Source organism: Notechis scutatus, chromosome 4 (genome assembly GCF_049901735.1).
Source record: "Notechis scutatus isolate UNSWTSFEM ecotype Mainland chromosome 4, rNotScu1.2, whole genome shotgun sequence".
Taxonomy (NCBI): Eukaryota; Metazoa; Chordata; class Lepidosauria; order Squamata; family Elapidae; genus Notechis; species Notechis scutatus.
Window position 1 is genome coordinate 144625779 of NC_142012.1, and position 21703 is coordinate 144647481.

At 35.9% G+C, this 21703-nt stretch overlaps 1 protein-coding gene across 1 annotated transcript in view; it reads left to right on the plus strand.

Moving 5' to 3' along the window:
- Nucleotides 1-18955, plus strand: part of GMPS (guanosine monophosphate synthase) — a 39341-nt gene extending 20386 nt beyond the window's left edge. Inside the window, exons 3-16 of the mRNA XM_026665439.2 lie at nucleotides 1876-1990; nucleotides 5664-5761; nucleotides 5979-6082; nucleotides 6497-6690; nucleotides 7157-7322; nucleotides 8670-8821; nucleotides 11318-11491; nucleotides 12055-12160; nucleotides 12729-12844; nucleotides 13760-13885; nucleotides 15073-15188; nucleotides 16536-16666; nucleotides 17153-17325; nucleotides 18380-18955. Coding sequence (XP_026521224.1) covers nucleotides 1876-1990; nucleotides 5664-5761; nucleotides 5979-6082; nucleotides 6497-6690; nucleotides 7157-7322; nucleotides 8670-8821; nucleotides 11318-11491; nucleotides 12055-12160; nucleotides 12729-12844; nucleotides 13760-13885; nucleotides 15073-15188; nucleotides 16536-16666; nucleotides 17153-17325; nucleotides 18380-18481 — 1873 coding nt within the window. The 3' untranslated portion in view covers nucleotides 18482-18955. The remainder of the gene's footprint in view (nucleotides 1-1875; nucleotides 1991-5663; nucleotides 5762-5978; nucleotides 6083-6496; nucleotides 6691-7156; nucleotides 7323-8669; nucleotides 8822-11317; nucleotides 11492-12054; nucleotides 12161-12728; nucleotides 12845-13759; nucleotides 13886-15072; nucleotides 15189-16535; nucleotides 16667-17152; nucleotides 17326-18379) is intronic.
- Nucleotides 18956-21703: the final 2748 nt, after the last annotated feature.

Here is a 21703-nt window from a genome sequence, read left to right on the forward strand (position 1 = left end):
GCTGCCATTGTAACTCAGAAACTGGGTTCTAAGTATCTTTTGGGGGAATCCATCATAACTTTGAAAGTCACTAAGCAAGGATTACCTGTAACCACTGACTGTAATTAAATATAAACTATGGTCAGTGAATATATTAAAGTATACATCATAATGCAGGGCACTGACCACAGCTTGTGCCTAAGAGCATGAATATATAAAGTCATCCCAATAGCATTGAGGTTGCAAAGATTGGAGAACACAATTGCAGGGTGCTTGCCAATTCATGGGATGCTGTCAGCAATGACAAATCATAGATTTATCAGAATAATAAATGGACAAAAAGTAAACACCAGTTAAAAGAAAGTGAGATTTTCCAAATCATTATTTATTTAATTGTATTACTATTATCCCACCTATCCTACTAAACTTTACCTGGATCCAAAAGAAAATAATGCCAGGAAATGCTATTATATCCATTGTTTTATAAATGAAAATGCCCTACTGAAAATTCATTCACAATAGCAAAATTTGTTCCAACATTGGAATGTGCCGTACTATTAGAATTATTTTTCTCCTTGTTTCTGATAGGACATAAAGTCTAAATAGGAATCTCTGGAAGTAATTTAAATTTTAAAAGGTTTATTAAACCAATGGAAAATGTTTTATGATTTGGTTTTCACTATAAAACCCATGGTTGCTTTATTTTTTTATATTATCAAATATTTTTTTTGAAATCCATCATATCTTCATTTAATTTTCAGTAGTTGTGAATGTAATTTAGGATTGAGTTTCAGAAATTATCTAGAAGGGGGTCACTGGTCCCAAGGCAGCCACAGAGAAGGCCTTTACACAGTTCAAGTGTACTACCCATGTTTCCCTGAAAACAAATTAAATCTTATTGTCTTATTTTCTTTTGGGTCCCAAAATAAGCACTAGGGCTTATTTTAACGGGGGGAATCTTATCCCCCCCGCCCATGTATGGGGGTCCCACTTCTGCTTGTTTGCGGTGGGGCAGGAGGCCGCATAGTGTGACAGTGCTGCTGCCGCAAGACTGGGAGGTGGAGCTGCCCCAGGCACCCTGCACCAGCTTGCCTCAGGACTCCCTCAACTAGGCCACCCATGGCCGGATACCTACCTCACATCGTGGTCATGGCAGCCCCATCCAGCAAGACTCTGTGTGGCCGCTGGCCCACTTCTGCCTGCTCATGACCGCAATGGAGTAGTAAGCCGAGCAATGCACCAGTGCCGCAGCCACGAGGCAGGTGGAGCTGCCCCATGCGCCCTGCACTGGCTTATGCAGCCAGGCATCCATGCCCTGACACCTGCCTCGCCTCATGGCTGCAGCACCATAAGCAACAAGACGGAATGGGTGGGTGGCTGCGCAGGCTCTTGGGTAGGGCTTATATTAGGTGCACACGTAAAAAAAACTTGTTAAGGCTTATTTTCGGGATAGGTTTTATTTTCAGGGAAACTGTATAATATACTGCTGATTCTCTCAAAATACTTTTTGTTAGCCAATTGTCTTATAGTGTTTTCTTAGAAGTTCTCTATTATATTATGAGTATCATTGAGAATGAATTTTTATTGTATGACTAAAAAAAAAACAACTCAGCTCTAGAAACTTAATTTTTGCTGAATGCTGAAACAAGCTTAAAGGAAAAATTCAATTTAAATATGCCACATTTTAGGTTTTGTGTGATGCTTCTTGTTTACGTCTTGATTTTTTAAAAAGAATTTTATTCTTATTTATAATAGTTTGCTGTTTTAATAGATGTAAAATATACACGTGCAGTATTGCTTTTATCAAAGTTTTGTGCAGATTTAGAATGATATATGTTTATTAAAATGTTTAATTTCAACACCTTTGTTTTTATAAATTATCTCCTACCTTTCTAGAGCCATCATCATCTCTGGAGGACCAAATTCTGTTTATGCAGAAGATGCTCCCTGGTTTGACCCCGCAATTTTTACAATAGGCAAACCGGTCCTTGGAATCTGCTATGGCATGCAGGTGCTACTTAACATTTCTACAAATACTTATGACTCTGTGGGGTTTTTTTTTTTTTTTTGCTTTTGGTGTTTGTTTGCCTAACGTCAAATAACTATTCTAATTTGTACTCATGCAATATATAAGAACATTATTTAGAAGTAGACTAAAATGAGCTTTTTAAAAAAGAATGTATCTTGTTCTCTGCTTGTCACTAATAGCACAGTCCCTAATGCAATCTGTGCATGGAAGTTTTGCAGGCCAATCTGTTGTTCTTCATGTGCAGAAGCCTGCTGGGAACTGATTCATGAGCTTTTTGAGGCCATCACTATGGAGAATAATAAAACAGGCATCATTTTTTAAAATGGGATTGCTATGGTTTGGCCTTTCTAATAAATGAGTGGTGTGTCATTGTAGCCTTGATATTATTTGCAGCATTTCACACATTAATTAGCAATTATGATGATGGTACAGTTTGCATATCCAAATGTTCTTGCAACTCCCTCCAACACAGAGAGATGTTTTCTCAGAGTAATCCTTCTTCTCCAGTAGAAGAATAGAATTTAATACTGACAAGGTTCTGCAAATGAAACAAGTGATCTAATGACATAGGTTCAAAAACAGGGGTGGTCTGGAAAGAACATTTGTAATAGCTGGGATCAGTTAAACATTTGAAGTAGTTGGGGTTGACTAAAATAAAAATAAATAAAGGAGATAGTATTATTTTATGAGAAATTAATCTGCCCAATCTAAGACATTACCAGCCATGAAGAAGAGAGGGTAAAAGAAGTGGTTTTTGATAATTTATTAGTTGTACTCAAAGTGGTCATTTGCTAAGAGAGTTCTGTGTATGGGAAGATGAATAGAGAAGATGTAGCACAAGGAAACAATGGAAGCTGAGTTTTAAAAATACTATTTGATCAGTAGCAAAAACAAGAAGAATATACAGTTAGTCCTTGATGTACGAACACAGTTGGGACTGGAACATCTGTCGCTAAGCAATGCAATTGTGAGTCATGCCTAATTTTAAGATTATTTTTGCCACGGTCATTAAACGATTCATGCAGTCATTAGGCAAATCCAACTCCCACCCTCCAAATTTACTTTTCTTGTCAGGTGCTGTCTGGCAAGATTGCAAATGGTGATCATGGTAATCACCCCAGGATGCTGCAATAGTTGTAAATATATGCTGGCTGCCAAGAGCCCAAATGGCAATCAGGTGACCTCAGGGATACTAATGCTTATAAGTGCAAGGACACTTTTCAGCACTCTTGTGTAACTTCAAACTTTAAATGAGTGGTTGTAAATAAAGAATTTCCTCTAGAAAGAAAACAATGAAGACACAGATCAAGACTCTAAAAGAATGTGCAGATCAGAAGCAATTAGTTTTAATATGAGACAACAGAGGAATTGAGCAAAGAGAAAAGCAGAAAAGTGTATAATCAGTCTGTTAAAAAGCATAAATTTTGAAAATAGAGATAATGTATAAGCAGAGAGAGGCAAAATGATAATCAGAAATATTGTAATAGGTATAGAATGAGGGCGTAAATACGGATTTAAAAAAATGAAAATCTATAGATTTTAGAAACAGAAAAAACTGGCAGTCTAAGTAGCAGTAGGGCTACAACGTATTAAACACTAAGACACAAACTATTTGTTAAGAAAGCTTAAGTTGAATATTTGCCAATGAAAAGAGAAAAAAATGAAGTTTGTGTATAAGTTAGAACACATGGGAACAGTGCAAGAGTATTGAAATTCTTAACAGTGGAGGATTGAATTGTAAAACTGTCAGAATTAATGGAAATATTAAAACTGACCTATTTGGTCAGACAGAAAACAACTTGCTGTTTTAAACACAAAATCTTTTGTGAATTTTTTGCTAAAAGAAGAAAAATAAAATGAATGATATGGATTTAATGATTGGAAAGGTTGAGAATTTAATATGGGGTTGAAGGGGTTTCTGGAAGAGATAAGAGAGCGGGGAGATTTGTTTGTCAATATGTTAAAAGTTACAAGTCATTTTTCATAACTGTAGTTTTTCTTTTCCTGTACCTTTTTTCTTTTGATTTGTCTTTTACTTTATGTAAAATTCTTAATCTAAAGTAAAAAGAAACAACGAATGTGTAAAAATCAATATTCTGATCTGCAAAGTAGCCATAGAGAAAAAAAGTTAACCGAAAAGAAAAATCTTGTTTCAGTGAGATCAAAAAGAGGCCAAAAGAACCTGATGTGGAAACATTAATTTATGCATTATTAGTCCTGAACAATCTTGACTAGATTTGAGGAAAGCAGAAGGTGGTTTTTATAAATACCTAAGCATGTTTGTTCTGGGAAATGAAAACTACTCTGCAGTGGTGCAAAACTCCCCCAAATCCTACCAACCCCAGGACTGAGTCTGAGCAAGCTTCTGATAAGGTTGCCTGCTGATTCTATTCATCTCAGCAAAATGAAATACCACTGCTTAAAATGTATTGTAACAATACAGAAACAGTCAAGCATAATAAATGCCATGTCAAAATAGAACTCCCTCAAATAGCAAGGTTTCATGCAAGATCAAACACAGTGTAGTGCGAAATAATAATAAAGCAAGCTTTTAAATTGCTGACTGCCATTGTTATGTCTAAATGCACAAGAAGAAATCTGTTTGTGGAGTCTATAAGCCAAGATAAAAATACTAGCCTATAGGTAGCCCAAATAGGACAGATAATCTACTATGGAAGGAATAATAATAGAGTTTTTTTACATCTCTTTGAACACAGTAATAAAAAAATGCAGTGGTAATATCTTTTATTGCTGGTGCTTTATAATAGACACAACTACAAAGGTTGGCTCTTGACATGTGGCATCACAATGCAATGAGCCCAGTGTGGACATGTATCTACATCATTTTTATTATGGGTCTGAAACCCATTTTCAGCTGTATAGATTCATAAGCAATCTTAAAAGTTTCACAAAGGAAATAGTAAACCTCAGGTGAATTACAGAAAACATATGCTTTTGTAGAAACTAAATATCTATTTGAGAAACTATGTTTCCTATAGGCAAAATATTCTTACTGAAGATGAATAATTGTGAATTTCTACCTGCAATCTGAATTGAAAGAGATGTAATATAGTAGTTAAGGTTGTAAGCTTAAAAATGACTGAATATATTCCTGGTTCTTACAAAATTAGCATCAAGATGATTTATGAAGTCAATTCTGGAAGAAGTGGGAGCAAATATTTATAATTTAAATAGCTCTTGTACTGTTTAGAATTTACTTGCAAGTTACATGTCTGTAGGAAAATGACAGCAGAGCATAACAATGGTAGATGATGCCTGAATTGGATTTTCTTTCTCATGCATTGGGTTGGTTTTTCATTCTACAGCATTTAAAGAATTAGGAATGTTTAAGTTTAGAGGAGGACCAAGTAGCTTCTCCATTGTGTAAAGCAGGGGTCCCCAACCCCAAGTCTGCACCAGTTCCAGTCTATGGCCTGATGAGAACTTGTGGAATTACTAACTTCATTGTCACTTACAGTTTTAAATATACAAATTACTTGCACTGATAAGCAATAAGCAGTTCTGATATCCTGAATACATTTTCTGATTTTTGTTTTTTTTAAAAAGCTAAACAAAGGGAAAGGGTAGCCAACAGTAGCTGAATGTTGTAATTACCAGATTAGTAACTTGGGTTTTTTTGGTTTTTTTTTGACAGATGATGAATAAGGTATTTGGTGGTACAGTACACAAAAAGAATGTCAGAGAAGATGGTGTCTTCAGTGTTACATTAGATAACACTTGTTCATTATTCAGGTATGAAAAACTTTTGATAATGAATTATGAAGCTGAAATTAAATTGGATATCTTATGAATTGCACAGAGCTGTGTTTAATTGTCAGTTTCAAACCTGGAAAATATTTGTTAATGTTCTGGAAAATTTGTTGATGTTTAATGTTTCCTCTTGATTGTTTTAAATTGATGTCTTTTAAAGATATTACATTCTTTATTTTGTGATCCTGTTTCACTTTAGGGGACTTCAGAAGGAAGAAGTTGTGCTCCTTACCCATGGAGACAGCGTAGATAAAGTAGCAGACGGATTCAAAGTTGTTGCTCAATCTGGAAATGTTGTAGCAGGTACTATATTTTCCACGTTATCAATATTCAGTATATTTTGGTTATATTTCACTGTTGCCTTGAATAGGATTTTGGTTTGTAAAATATATTTTCAGTTATTTGCATATAGTGCAATAAATTGTGATTTTAAAACATTAAAAATCCTAAAAGAGTAACTTTAATTTGTAGTTCATTTCCAAGAAAATGGTTCAACGTCTTGACAGATAACATTAATATTTTTTACAAAAAATGTCTCACTATATCAGGAGGATATCAGGTTGGGAAAAGGAGATATAGTAGATTCTTTAATGATATTTTGACATCTTTCTCATGTAGACCTGGTTTTATCTTACTAAGTTTTGTTTTGTTTTTTAAAATGCTTTCTTTTTCTTAGAGCTAAAACTATTACATCTTTTGTTTTTAATAACACCCAAGCTATAGCAAATGAATCAAAAAAACTGTATGGAGCGCAGTTCCATCCTGAAGTTAGTCTTACAGTGAATGGAAAACTGATGCTGAAAAACTTTCTTTTCGACATTGCTGGATGCAGCGGTACCTTCACAGTTCAAAACAGAGAAATGGAGTGCATTCATGAAATTAAAGAGAAAGTAGGATCATCAAAAGTCCTGGTAAGGTGTGAAGTTGAATCCATAGCTGTTATGGATAGTATCGTTATCAGTTTTAGTTTTCATATTTTTTTAATTTATTTTTTAAGGCTTTTTTGTTTGCTGAACAATTACTTCATTGTATGGAATGAAATGGGAAAGAGGAATTTTTTTCAGCCACAACCCAAAAAAAATGTGGCAATGATACTGTGCCAAACAGAAATGAAGCTAGATGCGACAAATGTCCGACCCTGTAATAGAAACAGTGAAAACTAAAAAAAGCAAATACAATTCTATGCTTGATCATACTGTTCTGTCCATTAAATGTATTTATTGCAGCATTTTCACTCTGTTTTTTTTTCTCCTATATGTTAGACTTCAGCTTGCAAGACAGTGGTTAGGAATTCTGGACCCATAGTTTTACACTTGTGAAAGTTACTAGATGAGAAAAGTGGATTTAATTATCTCTGCTTCCATTTAATCCATTTAGGTTTTACTCAGCGGAGGTGTAGATTCTACAGTGTGCACAGCTTTACTGAACCGTGCTTTAAATCAAGACCAGGTGATAGCAGTGCACATAGATAATGGATTCATGCGCAAGAGAGAAAGTCAATCAGTGGAAGAGGCACTAAAAAAATTGGGAATTCAAGTCAAAGGTATTCCTCTCATGCTAAGGTTTTTTTTAAAAAAAATCTTTCCAATATCTGTTGAGTTTTAGAATATGTAGTTTCTTCCTTTTTAAAATTTAAATGATAGATTGATAACCTCATTTTATTTTTTTGGTTTTGGAAAATAAGAATCCTTCACAATTTAGGACTTTTCTTGGAAAAATATATTTGCAAACATTTTTTATATTGGGTGGATAATCTTATCATCATGCTTGTTATCACGGGATCTTTTGTAGATATCTCAGCATTTTTATATTGCCTTTATAATTATATTCATAAGAATGTTGTCTTCTATCCAGTCAGCAGTCAAGGCAGCCAGTAAGAAAGAATAAAACATAAATTTTATTAAATTTTAGTGATTAAAATCACACTCAATAATTGAAGATTAAAAACTCCTGGCTAAAGAGGAAGATCTTTACTGCTTTCCTGAGGGAACTTATACCTTGGAAACTATGGAGAAACTACAGCTTATTTTTCCTTTCTATGACACTTTTCGAATGCTCCAAAAGTTAGATTCAAAAGTTGGACCTCCTATTTTTTAATCCCACCCTGTTCTCATCACTCAACTGCCAGCTTTTTCGATGGAATCATTAGCTTAATACTTTCTTCAGTGGTTCCAGAGTAGGACCTCTTGTTTGACAAGAAAAGGCCAAGAACCTCTCAGCTGCCAACACCTAATATCCTTGGTTGTCTCCCTGTCTACCATGGCTGTATTCAAAGCAGGTGTTTGACTTAATTTAGTAAAAATCTGCTGTTGCCTTTGTTCTTTTGTACAACACATACTGAAACTTTGGAATTCACTGCCATAAGATGTGGTGCAAGTTTGGCTGGCTTCAAAAAAGGCTAATTCATGGAGTTTATGAGAATCAGTGGTTCTCAGCCTTGGTGGCAGAGTGGCTTCCTTTGAAGGTTTCTGTTGAGAGGCTAATAGGCTCCCTTGAGCAATTGGTTGGCCACTGTGAGAACAGACGTTGGTGTAGATGGGCTACAAATCCAAACAAGTAGGATACTTATGTTATGCATTAAGAAATTGAAATATCTTGGTACTGTCTAAAGAAACTGGGTGATTTATTTCATTGTGATGGAAGAAACTGTTTGGTTTAGTTTTCTGTTACATTAGGTGAAATATCTGGCTGAGTAAATAAAAAGGGTTTTATCCTGGCAATAAGGTTGTAATGTAACACAGCTTGTTATTTGTGTGTGTAAGAAACTGGGTGTGTGTGTGCTCGAATTAATGTTCCAGTGCTAAATCCTTGGAACGAGAAAAATGTTAGACTATTGGTTTTCAAATATTTTAGCAATGTTACTAACAACAACATCCTGTATGTTATATAGTGGTAAATGCAGCTCATTGGTTCTACAATGGTACAACAACTTTACCTATTTCTGAAGAAGACAGAACTCCTCGAAAAAGGATCAGTAAAACACTGAATATGACTACAAGTCCTGAGGAGAAACGAAAGATTATTGGTGACACTTTTGTGAAGGTACTTAGTGTATATACCCATTGGTATAATCTGTCTCTGGTTTTCAGAAATTTCAAGTGAATCATTTCTTCGGTTTTTGTGGTAACTGTGTAATGGTTTATACAAATGTGCTCTTATGAATGTATACAGTACTTGTATCAGCTAACATATCTGTCACAAATATTTTTGAAAACTGACCTTATCCTTGCTGTGATGGAATACTTGAAAGGATCAAATTACTAATTCATAGTACCTCATTTGCATGTCCTATGTTGTTTATACATCATAAATCATAGGGTAAAGCAAATGCACCAAAAAAGCACTGAGTGCTGAAACAGGTGTGTGCATGCACCAGAAACAAGAGCAGCTCCAGGTGCGTGCATGCATGCCGTCCACCTGGTCTTCTGGCTTCTAATGTACATGCGCGTGTGAAGACCAGCTGGCCGGCCGATTTCTAACATGCATGCGCACACTGGTCACTGGTCTTCGTGCATGCATGCGCATTAGAAACTGGAAGACCGGATGGCCAGCCGGTTTCTAATGCACATGCGCCCACCGGCCAGTTGGTCTTTGCACATGCATGTGTGCTGGCCAGCTGGTCTTCACACACATGCGCATTAGAAACCGGAAGACCAGGTGGCTGGCACTCATGCGCATGCTGGGAGCTGCTTTTCCAGTTTTCTGTGCTCCCGTGCACATGAAGACCAGCTGGCCAGCACGCATATGCACGTCAGAACCTGGAAAAGCAACGGGCGACAGCTGATGTGCCCAGAGAGATGGCTCTGCGTGCCACTTCCAGCACATGTGGCATAAGTTGTCATGGCTATAGGCTATCTGGCCTTTCCTACCATTTTGGTGATTACTGTCTGCCCTAACACTAATAGGACTTATCCTGCCATAATTCAGGCATATTCGAATAATCCAAACCTTATTTTTCCCTGCAGGCTTGTGCACTCTTTTAGCAATAAGCTTTTAATAGTGAAAGAAAACTGACTTTTAAGGAAAGTCACAGTTTTGTCCAGTAGGGGTCACCTGTCATTCATTTTATTTCATGTACACTGAAAATAACCATATTATAATTCAGTTGTGCCATGTTAATCATTTTTGCTTTGGGCTTCTTTGAAATTGCGTACAATTCACGTTTCATAACTTGCTCTGAAAGTATTAAGGTTTCTTTTGAAGCCAGAACAAATTGTTATGATGCAGCTATTTCCACCCAGTTTAAAATATTAAACAGTTTTGTATAATAAAAATGTGATAAAAATGTGATAAAAAGTGTAATAGGAGCATAATGAACAAGGTACTAATCTAAATTCTATTGTATGTGTATATACAAAAGAGTATTCACAAAGAAATGATGTAATAAAACATTATGGATAAAAAAAAATGAACATAACTATATTCCCAGCCTGTTGCATTGTTTTCTAAAAAATGCTGTGGAGTTCCTAACTTTGGTAACATTTCTTATGCAGACCATGGACTATGAAAGAGCAAATTGTTGTAGTAAGTAGAATTTGGTTGTGCTGAATGTCAGTTTGCTCAGAGAAGGGAAAGGGGAATGCCACGCTATTAGTTAGAAAAACATTTTGAGTCCTAGGAAAGTGGGAAATGTGGGAAAGAAACTCAAAGCAACTCCACCTTGATTGTGTTAGATATAAATTTAAATAGAAAAGGGCTTTGAGAAGCTTTTACGTTTCTGTTGCATTACATTAATTGAGCTCAGGAATATTCCCAAATCTCTAGTGACTCCTGTTTCCTGAGCTTGCTTACCCAAAGGACTGACATTGAGTGACAAAACTGCATATGAATTAAACTCTGCAATGCTTTAGACTTTAGGTTATGTGAGTTGTTTGCATATCTCAAGGCATCAACTTAGTAGGCTGAAAAAAGCACATTTCATATTAGAGTTACTGGCAGGTCCTACGTGTGTACCCCCAAGAGTTACAACACTACTTTTTGCCTATGTATCCAAAACACTGCCTGGCACTAATATGGCTGTCAGTTACTATATAGGTAATTTTCCCTTAATGTCCACTCATTCAGCAACCGCTTAAATTTACAACGGTGCTCAACAAGGAGTATTTACAGTGGTTTGTCATAAGTGTGGCTGTTGTAGCATCCCTACTGCGCCATGATTATGATTATAATACCAGCTTGCAGTCACAATGTTGCAGCATCCTGCAGCCACATGATCATCATTTGTAACCTTCACAGTAGGCTTCCAACAGATAAAGTCAACGGAGAAGCTGGCAGGAGATCGCAAATAGCAATCATGTGATTCTGGACACTGTGACTGTGTGGGATTTGCCTAACGACAGCAGTTGGGACAGGACCATTCTATGTGTGGTCATGTGATGTCACACCTTATGACTGCGTTGCTTAGCAGTGGAATTCCTGGTCTCAAGTATCCTCAGTAAGGGAAAACTATATTGACATAGTTGCCATTCCTGAGAAGTTGCAGTTTATAACTTGTAGAGTATCATCTAAGATCTTTCTCTTTCCCAACCCCACGTCTAGATTGCTAATGAAGTTATTGGAGAACTGAATCTGAAACCAGAAGAAGTCTTCCTTGCCCAAGGAACATTAAGGCCTGATCTCATTGAAAGTGCTTCAGTTATTGCTAGTGGCAAAGCAGAAGTCATCAAGACCCACCACAATGACACAGAACTCATCAGAAAGTTACGGGAAGAGGTAAATAAAACACTATATCTGACTTCACTTTTTTGGAGAAATAGTTTAGCATTGGTAGACTCTGGTCAATTTTTTTTCTAATTGCTCATCTAGTAGTATTGAGGGTTAAGGTTTTCTGCTAGTTAAACAATTGTTTTTGCCATTTAATAGTACTTTCACATAGGAAGAACTAAATTGCAATCCAAAATATTTGTATACTATATAGCCCACAGAAAATGAGACATCCTACTGTTATAATAAATACACGAGCAATTTTAGATTCAATTTTACAGATAGATTAAAAATTATTTTCTGCTTAAAATAAACATATTGTGCTAATTCTGTGGAGTGTGATTCTAAATACATTAAATGCATATAGGTACTGTATATGCATATTGGTGTTACAACAATAGAGTTTTTTGAATCACTTCACTAATATTTTTGCTTTTGATATTTCATTGGGATTGTAGATGCAAGATTGAAATTATAATCTTAATAGCAATAATACATTAGAACTTTTTTAGTAAGTGTGTGCTATTTAAAAATGAGTTCTCTAATGTAAATCATGCTGTTTTCCCTTATAGGGAAAAGTAATAGAACCCCTGAAAGACTTCCATAAGGATGAAGTAAGAGTGCTTGGGAGAGAGCTTGGTTTGCCTGAAGAACTAGTTTCAAGACATCCATTCCCAGGTATAAAATCGATTAAATTTATAAACACATAAAATACTAGAACCTCTTAATTCTAAGAAGTTCCAAAGGGCCATGTAGGTTCAAGTGGGAACTGAAACCCATCTCTCTCTCTGTGTTAAAAAAAAAATCTATTTTTTCCCCAAGCATCCACGGCATAAGCCACATCTTACAATTTATGTAGTGTTTTTTAATAGGTTTGTTTCTCTTTCCCCTCTCCTAATCCCAAAGTTAATTTACAAGTGTAGAAAGAAAGGTAAGCAGAATTACATGGAGAAAAGGTGGGGGGGACATAACAAAACAACAGGACCAGAATACTGCAAGATAGGAGAGTAAGGGAGAAGTAGTATTTGAAACACGAAAGAAAGCTGGGTAATTTTAGTGGGTGTTCTTAACAGTATTTGTGATGCATTTCAGACATGATAGGCGTGTTCATAAATTTGCAAACCCTTTGCTGAATTTCTTTCTGAGAGTGATGGTTATCATACTCTTATTTGCTGTCACATTATATTTCTGAAACATCTTCACATTGGTACAGATGATGTTAGAGTATTCCATTTTTGCCTTTTAGGTCCTGGCCTTGCCATTAGAGTAATATGCGCTGAAGAACCCTACGTTTGCAAAGATTTCCCTGAAACTAACAACATTTTGAAAATCATAGCAGACTTTTCTGCAAGTGTTAAAAAGGTAATACTAGTTACTAATACAAAATAACAAAATAATACTAGATATAAATGCTTTTTCATTTTGCTTATGTTTGTGCTAGAATTTGATTAAATCTTAGAAAAAACATCTCAAATAATTTAAGGCCTGATTGAAACATTTTCAGGCCGTTTTCTTCTATCCCTTCTGGTATTTCCTTACTTTTTACCCCATGTTTTTATTTTTCTTTCTTCTAGTTTTTGATCTAGTCGTGTTACATTGCCTATCACTTTTTCTACTTAGTCATCGCTACTTACGTAAAAAATATACAAAAAGAAGACCTATAATTGCATATGATTCCTAGAATCCTTAAGTAGTTTGTCACATCATTTTAATGTTGATGTTGAATTACATTTTTAATGTGTCTATATCAATGATATGCTAAACTAGCATAGCAAGTCGAATTTCAACTTTCCCCAACTGGCAGAAAGGCATACTGCTATATTTATTTATTTATTACATTTATTTGCTGCCCATCTTGTAATGAAACAGCGTGGCTTATAATACATGCATACAATACATCAATCCTTTGAAGGACTTTAAAAAGTCTTAAGAATTTCATAGAACAGGGTCCAAAGACTCAATTAGAAATCAATTACCTGACAAATATGCTATATACATAGGAATTCATGGTAACTATATCTAATTGTTTCAAATTAAATAATAGCTATTTATATGCACATCAAAGGGCGGAAGCAACTTTTACCTGTTACCTGTTAGTATTTGTTCCTATTTTCAAAGTAGCTTCCAGAGTGATTCTTTATTTAAGAATATTAAAATTAATCCCTTCATCCTCCTTTATACTATGATCCTTCATAACTTTTAAGTTTACCTGTTGTGTTTGCTAGAGATGCATACTAACATTTTATAATACTTAGAATTAACTGCTTTGTTGTCTAGCCTCACACTCTGCTACAGAGGGTCAAAGCATGTACACCTGAAGAAGACCAGGAAAAATTGATGGAGATCACAAGTCTCCATTCATTAAACGCCTTTTTACTGCCAATCAAAACAGTGGGAGTCCAGGTTGGTGAAGCTGCGTCTGTGGCAAAAATATAGAATGAATGAATTCTTTATTCTTTATTGGCCAAGTGTGATTAGACACACAAGGAATTTGTCTTGGTGCATATGCTCTCAGTGTACAAAAAAAAGGAAAAGATACATTTGTCAAGAATCAAAAGGTTCAACAGTTAATATAGTCATAGGGTACAAATAAGCAATCAAATCATACTAGGAAACAGTCAATATAAGAAAAGCAATGTATTACACTAGATGGGAGAATTTCTGCAATTTAGTCATGTTGGCTAGAAAGTCTGAAGTTAGAAGTTCTCACACATATGGAAGGCAGTAGGCTGGAAAAGTCTGGCTCCTTGCTTTTCTTACTGCAGCTGAAAGTAATGTATCTATCTCTACAAGCAAGTAATATTTTTGCAGCTTAGGACAACATCTTACAGTTATTACTTTAATTGTCAAGAACCATGCCCAATAGGGCTGTGGCACTAAGATGTTGCCTAAGAAGAGGTAATTAGAATTTTTGACCTGCTTTTTCCTCTTTTTTCCAGGTTTGAGGGCTTTTAAAATGTGTTTTGTAGGTGCATTAATTCTATTAGAGGCTTCACACTTGAAATCAATTAAATTTTCTACTGAAAATCAAGAAATGATGTACCATTGTTCAAGTGTTTGCCTTCACATTTCAAGAGTGTGAACTTGGCTGTAAAAAGTGGCTGAGCTGCATATCCAACAGGTAACTACCATATCTACTCGCAGATAAGCTGAGATTTTAAGATACCCAAATACACCCCCAAAATTGGGCTTGACTTATCTGGGGATAGGCTTATCCACGAGTATGTAAGGTAATACTTTTTTTAAAGGACCTGTGTATCCTATATACTGTATATAGTCATGTATAAACCCATCTCCAGATAAGCCGACTCTTGAAGTTTTAATAAAACTACATAAGAAATGCACACAACCCATGGATAAGTTAATTGTGTATATAAAAAAATATGAAAATTTTGAGGGCTAGCTTGATTGTGGGCGGTGCATTTTTCATGGTGTTTTGGATAAAAATTCAAGAGTCAGCTTATCTAGGGATAGGTTTATGTGAGAGTATCTATATCATTATCCAAGCGCTTCTTTGGCTTGAGTTATTGACTCTAGTACATATTGTTTTAAATACTTAAATGTTGTGTTTTTGTGTTGTTACTTCATAGGGTGATGGTCGTTCTTATAGCTATGTATGTGGAATCTCCAGTAAAGGTGTTCCGCCTTGGGAGTCCCTTATGTTCCTAGCCAGACTCATACCACGGATGTGTCACAATATAAATAGGTAATATGCCCATTGATACATAGATCTTTACTACTTCATAATTTAGCTGCTGGTTAGTAATTCACTATGTGTCTTATATGTAATTATATGTAAGAAGCAGAAGAAAACACCAGAAAACTTCTTTACTTTTTCTATATGCCTTTTAAAATACTGATAACAGGAAGTGTTGAAAGCCCAGCTCCTGATGTATAACATAATTCCACGACTCGATCCACACTTTTTTGTATGTGCTAATTTGACAAGTCTTGTTGATGCTTTATGCATTATTGCAATCTTATGTTTTATAGGTATAGGTCATGTAATTGTTAGTAATGGAGGGGTGTTATTTTTATATTTTACAATATAAAAGCCTCATTTCTGGTATGCAAAAGACTAAGCAAGACTAATCCTGTGAATTGGAGTCATGATTGTTTTTTTAGCAGAAGCTTTAAAGTGAGACAAGAAAGAAGCATAAATTACTTCCTTTCTGAAAGCAAGTCTGTAATTTCAAAGTAAGATACAAAAATACATGGGCTTTTATTGAAAACATGTCTCTTTGATTTACTGGTGCTGCAGACAAGCTTTGCATGATTAGTAGTTTGGAACTACATGTAATCTTAATCAAAGATACGATAACTTTAGATGCATTGTTTGAGCAAAGATACATTTAGGCAATATAATGTCATCAGGTATCACTATTTCCCTAGACACTTTATTTAGCATGTTATGCTCAATAGGTTCCCTGTTCCCTGTGACTTTTAAAAATTAAAATGTGTTCAAGCACTCACATGCTGTCTATCTGTCTATCAGTCTGGCATACTTTAAAGCAAATCACCAACTTCGGGCCATTATATTTATTTGTAGGTGTCTTTGGCCCAGAAGGCACGGTGGCCTAGGCTTGTTGACCTGAAGGTCAGCAGTTTGAGATCCAAGCACCACATGACTGTGTGAGCTCTAGTTCTTGCCCCAGTTCCTTCCAGTCTAGCAGCTCCAAAGCATTCAAATGCAAGTAGATAAATAGACACCATTTTGGTGGGAAGATAATAGCATTTCTCTGTGCATTGGTGTATAGTCATGCTGGCCACATGACCACAGAAGCATCTTCAGATAATGCTGGCTCCCTTGGCTAGGAAATGAAGATGAGCACCACCCCGGACACAACTGGACAATGGAAACTTTTGCCTTTTTAAAAATAATTTTGGAACACAAAGATTCACAAATCTATGAACAGGCAGATTTCCCAAATCATTTTGAGATTATATCTCGCACATACTGAGAAAAATCCCAAGGTACCTCCCACCCCAAAAGGTTGCCTACCTCCAGCAAACAGAGCACTTCGTCTAATAGATTTTCTCTCCCTCTCCTTAGGGTTGTCTATGTGTTTGGGCCACCAGTCAAAGAACCTCCCACTGATGTTACTCCCACTTTCTTGACGACGGGAGTTCTCAGCACATTGCGGCAGGCTGATTTTGAGGCTCATAACATTCTCAGGGAATCTGGTTAGTGTGGTAGCTTTCTTCTGTGTGGTGCTTTGCATTTACAACATACGTCCCAACAAATATTTTCTGAAAGTTTAGTAGAATAGAGAATCTAACTCCTTCTTTATTGAAACAGACGATAATAAAGAAGTTGATATTTGTTTTTCAGGATCCCTGTGCAAAACAATTAGTCCTCCCTTAAGTTTGCTTTCTATGTTGACCCCATTATCTCCACATAATAATATGTTTTTTCTATAAGCCTATATAAATAAAATATTTGTTGAATCAAGCCCAACTCTTGGTGACTTCTTAGACAGATGCAATGCGGTGTTCACAGCCAGAATTTTTGCCATTATCTTCTAGGCATTTAATTGCACGTCATTTCTCAATTCTAGCCTACAAACCTGGGATTTTCTGGTGGGTTCATGTCCAAGTACCAATTAGTTCCAGATCTAATTGTCCTTCTAGCCAATACATACTTTCTTGATTTTTCTTCCTTTATTCAAGGTTATTCTGGAAAAATCAGCCAGATGCCAATCATCTTAACACCATTGCATTTTGACCGAGATCCCCTGCAAAAACAGCCATCCTGTCAAAGATCAGTGGTTATTCGAACTTTCATTACAAGTGATTTCATGACTGGCATTGCAGCGACTCCTGGCAATGAGATACCAGAAGAGGTAAATGACATTTAGAAAATTAAAGTTGCCTTTGATTTCTTTGCCAAAATAGAAAGTAACATTCCTTTGTTTTTAAATGTATACCAATACTTACTTTTTTATTCATTCAATTAATACAGGCATACATCTCAAGCTAGTGGCTATGGGTGGCAAACAATCATAAAACAGATAAGTTAAAACATAATACAGAAAGAATAAATACACATAACCAGAAAATGGGACCCTTCACACATTAGAGTCCCCTAATGCCTAGGCACATACTTCAAGGCCTTCCAAAAGGCCATCAGGATCTGAGCCATCCTAATCTCTGGAGGGTGAATGTTCCTGAGGTCAGGCCCTATGGCAGAGAAGGCATGTCCCTTAGTCTCCTCTAGCTGACATTCCTTGGCTGATGTGACCTAGAGTGTGCCTGCTGGACAAATTGGAAGGGTAGAAACAAGTGATAGAAGACTGTCCCTCAGGTAGCTTGGTCCCAAGCCATGAAGGGCTTTAAAGGTGTCAACCAGCACCTTGAATTGCTGCTAGAAAAAGACTGGTAACCAGTGCAGCCCTGAAGCAATGTTGCTATCTGTGCTGACACCTTTTACCACCCATGCAGCTGCATTCTATACCAAATGCTCCTCAAAGGCAGCTCCATTGCAGAACTCCAAATGAAAGGTTATGAGAGCATGAATTACAGTCAGCAGAGCTCCTTGTCCTGGAATGGATGCTACTGATGTACAAGTCAAAGGTGCGCAAAGGCCCTTTTAGCCGCAGCTACCATCTGCAAAGAATGAAACACAAATCTCACAGGAAAGAAAGACCAAAGTTAGATGCCCGTTTTTCCTCTGCAAGTCATTTGCCCTTTTGCAGATTAATACATTATAAAAGGAAAAACTTGGACATCTTCCATCCTGTTCTGGAAGATGAAGCAGAACATTTGAATTAATTGATTCCATACTAATCGGCCATCCTATTGGTCTTCCTCTTCTCTCTCACATCCCTTTTTCCAACTGGGGACATGCTGTCATTAATGTCCTTTGACATCTCTTTCTTGCTGGCTGTTTAAACATAGGTTGTGTTGAAGATGGTGACCGAGATTAAGAAGATTCCTGGCATCTCCCGGGTGATGTATGACTTGACTTCGAAACCCCCAGGAACAACTGAATGGGAGTAATTACTTCCCTCCCCTTTGAAAGTACTGTATGCAGTTTTAAATTATATCAGAAACCATTCCCAGTGTTGACATGCAGTACTGTGAAAAGAGTGACTGGAGCGGCTGCTACATCTTATGTGATTACTGTATTCTCTCCTGGAACATAATCTGCAAATTAAGAGTGCTGATGAGGGTGGGGGAAGTCAGCTCAATGGGGCTGAGGACATGTACGGGTAAATAATTTACGGCAGCATTGCCTACGTGCAGATAGAATCATATTGCTTTGCCTTTTTTGTCTTACAGCCTCTTCCTGTTTTTGTGTATTTACTGTTAAATGTCATTTCAATGTCTCTTTTTTTTGTATACTGTGTAAAAAGAGACGATTTATTTACATTCACCAACCCTATTGTTAGAGCTATTAATAATGTAAAATGAAAAAAGTGACCAACTGCTTTTGAAACAGATTTATTATAAATAAATATTTTGCCAAATGGAGTAGTGAGTATTGTTGAATTGTAGATTAATGTATATTTATTTTCTGTAAATTGTAGTACCTGTTCCATATCATTTGGCATTTTAAGGTCATGGCAATAAGTGTTGATGTATTCAAGAAATATATCCAAATAAGAACTATATTCTACCCCACCCCACCCTCCCCATTCCCCACTTTCTTCAAAACAAATAACTTTTTAAGGATGTTAAATCATATGTCTTCCCACACTATGTAGTTACTGTCAATATTTAATATACATTAAATCAGCTAATCAACTACAAGAGAAACAAACATGAATTATCTATCAAAATTGAAAACTTACTGCTTGGGGGAAAGCAGAGTGACACTTGTCACAGCAGCTATCAAAATTGCTGGGTTATGCTCTTGTTTTCTTTTTTACACTTTTAAGTCAAATTTTTTGGCTTTCTGTTTTATGTGAGACTTCCTATTAAAAGCAGGGAAATGTTGCATTTCAAATACTTTTACCAAGCTATGTTTAAATATTAGTTTGATTTCTATATGATTCATATTTAGAAGCATCTTGGTAAACTTGAGAATGAATGAGTTGTTTTATTAACACCATTTGAGGATGGTTACCACTAAGTTAAAAAGGTGAATATAGTTTACATCCAGTATATTGAACCTGAATCAAAATAAAACTGTTTCTTTAGTGTTTTGATTGGGAAACTAGAACAGAAGAAATATTAGGGGAGTTGACTCTTCTACACGTCGTGCCATAGCTTTTGTGACTCATTCTGGATACCTCCCAGTGCATTGCAGATCGATACAAACTATGAGATGTTGCCTAAAACAATGCAGAAGAAAGTAATATTAAAAGAATGATGCTGGCCACACACTTGCAATGACCTATTGATTTATTCTATTGGATTTAAAGGACTTGGATAAATTGCAGACTTCCCTTGCTGTACCAGCTACTTTATTGTGCCACATAATTATTTACAATTTCTTCAAGGTTATTCTCATGGAGATCTTGTAGTGACAGTACAAAGAGTAGCAGTAGTGTTCATAATGTCCAATCTTAACTACAATCCATGATTTGCATCCAAATTATTCTCTAGGAAAAGTTCGGAGTAAATGTCATGTGTAGAATCTTTGGAGTAGTAACAACTTCATTCCCTATCTTGGGTGGGGAATAGAAATTCAGAAATGATTGAAGGAATACTTCCTAGTCATTCAAGTTCAAGGGATGTTTACAGATCTTTGTGTGTCTTTATATTTGGGGCTTGGACAGCAAAATTTTGGCTGATTTCAATGTTTGTTTTAAGCTGGCTTAAAATTCAGACTTATCATAATTAAAGTATAGCCTGGGGAAAAAGAAGCTTAGTCATAGTCAGGTGAGTCAGAATTTTAACGTAAATAATGAAGTTTGCAGTTGGAGTTAAAATGTTTTTGTTTTCATATTCATTTACTACAGACATGTACACATTGTCAAATTCTGTGGGTTTTAGATTAGTAAATTTATTAAGTTTTGTTTTGTTAAGATAACAATGGATTTATTTTTAATCTGGATACATGAATAAAATGGAGTTTGGAAACATTTGTAAGGAATATTATACTAGAGAAAAAATAAACACGTATAAAGGTGCATAAGTAAATTTTTAAAATGAAGACATCAGTGTTGCATAGAAAAGAGATCCTGTGCATAACTAGTATAATACTGAAAATTATTCCTTTCTCTTAAACCCATACTGGGATTCAGTTTATGCTGGCAATGGAATGTGGAGTACACTTAAATGGCCAGGCTTCCAATTCTTGAATGTATTTCATAGTATTGATTCCTGTAATCAAAACCAGCTGCAGAAAACAGGCTGGTGGTCCAGGAGGGAATGGGTAACCTGTAGCTTATGAATGCAGATGCCCTTGGTAGATTTGTTTGCCCTCTGATCTTCAGTAAGACACGTCAACTGTTTTCAAAGACAATTGTGTAGGGAATTATTCCTAAAACTCTCAGTTAAAAAAAATCTGTAAATGAGAAAAGTACTGTCAGCCTTAATTTTTATCCTCAAATAAAAGTGAACCCATTTGGATACTTCTGTGGTTTATTTTCTGTCATCATTTTTTATGATGCATTCTTTATTCCTTGTGTTCTTTCATATTTTGGACACACTGGTAGAAGTTTTGAAAGTCATGGTTTGAACTTATTTGAAAAGAAGGACTCATCTGAATAAGGTACTAATTAGTCTAGACATTAGTCTAGCTTGTAAGGCTTTCCTGTTCAATCCGTGGGTGTCTGAATGGGTTCAGTCTTCTCAAAACGTATCTGTTTGTTTCATGCCTCATTCTCATTTGAGAAGGTGACACAAAATGGGGAGATGTTGGTCCTGCTGGTAAGATCAGTATAGTCAAAGGGGATGAAGTTTTTTAATATTGAAATACTGGAATATCTTAAGTGAAGCCCAAGTATATCAATGTGCAATGTGATTTAGTAAGGACTGGTGCACTGTTACAGTTGGGCTGGAAATCCAAGTAGTCATCCATATTGCTTGAGCAGATTTGCCATGGAATTACTATGACGTGGTAGTTTATCTCATTTTATTTATTGAATCTATCAAAACAAAAAACCTACCACTGCATGGATATAGTAGAAAAACAAACTGAGGAATTAACAAATTACAAATATATTGGGAAATAATTGTGTTTCTAGGCATAATGGGCTGTGAGAATAACTGAGGGACAGGAGGAAGAGTTGAGATCTACAAAACAGTCTGATTAGAAAAATCCGAGTCCAA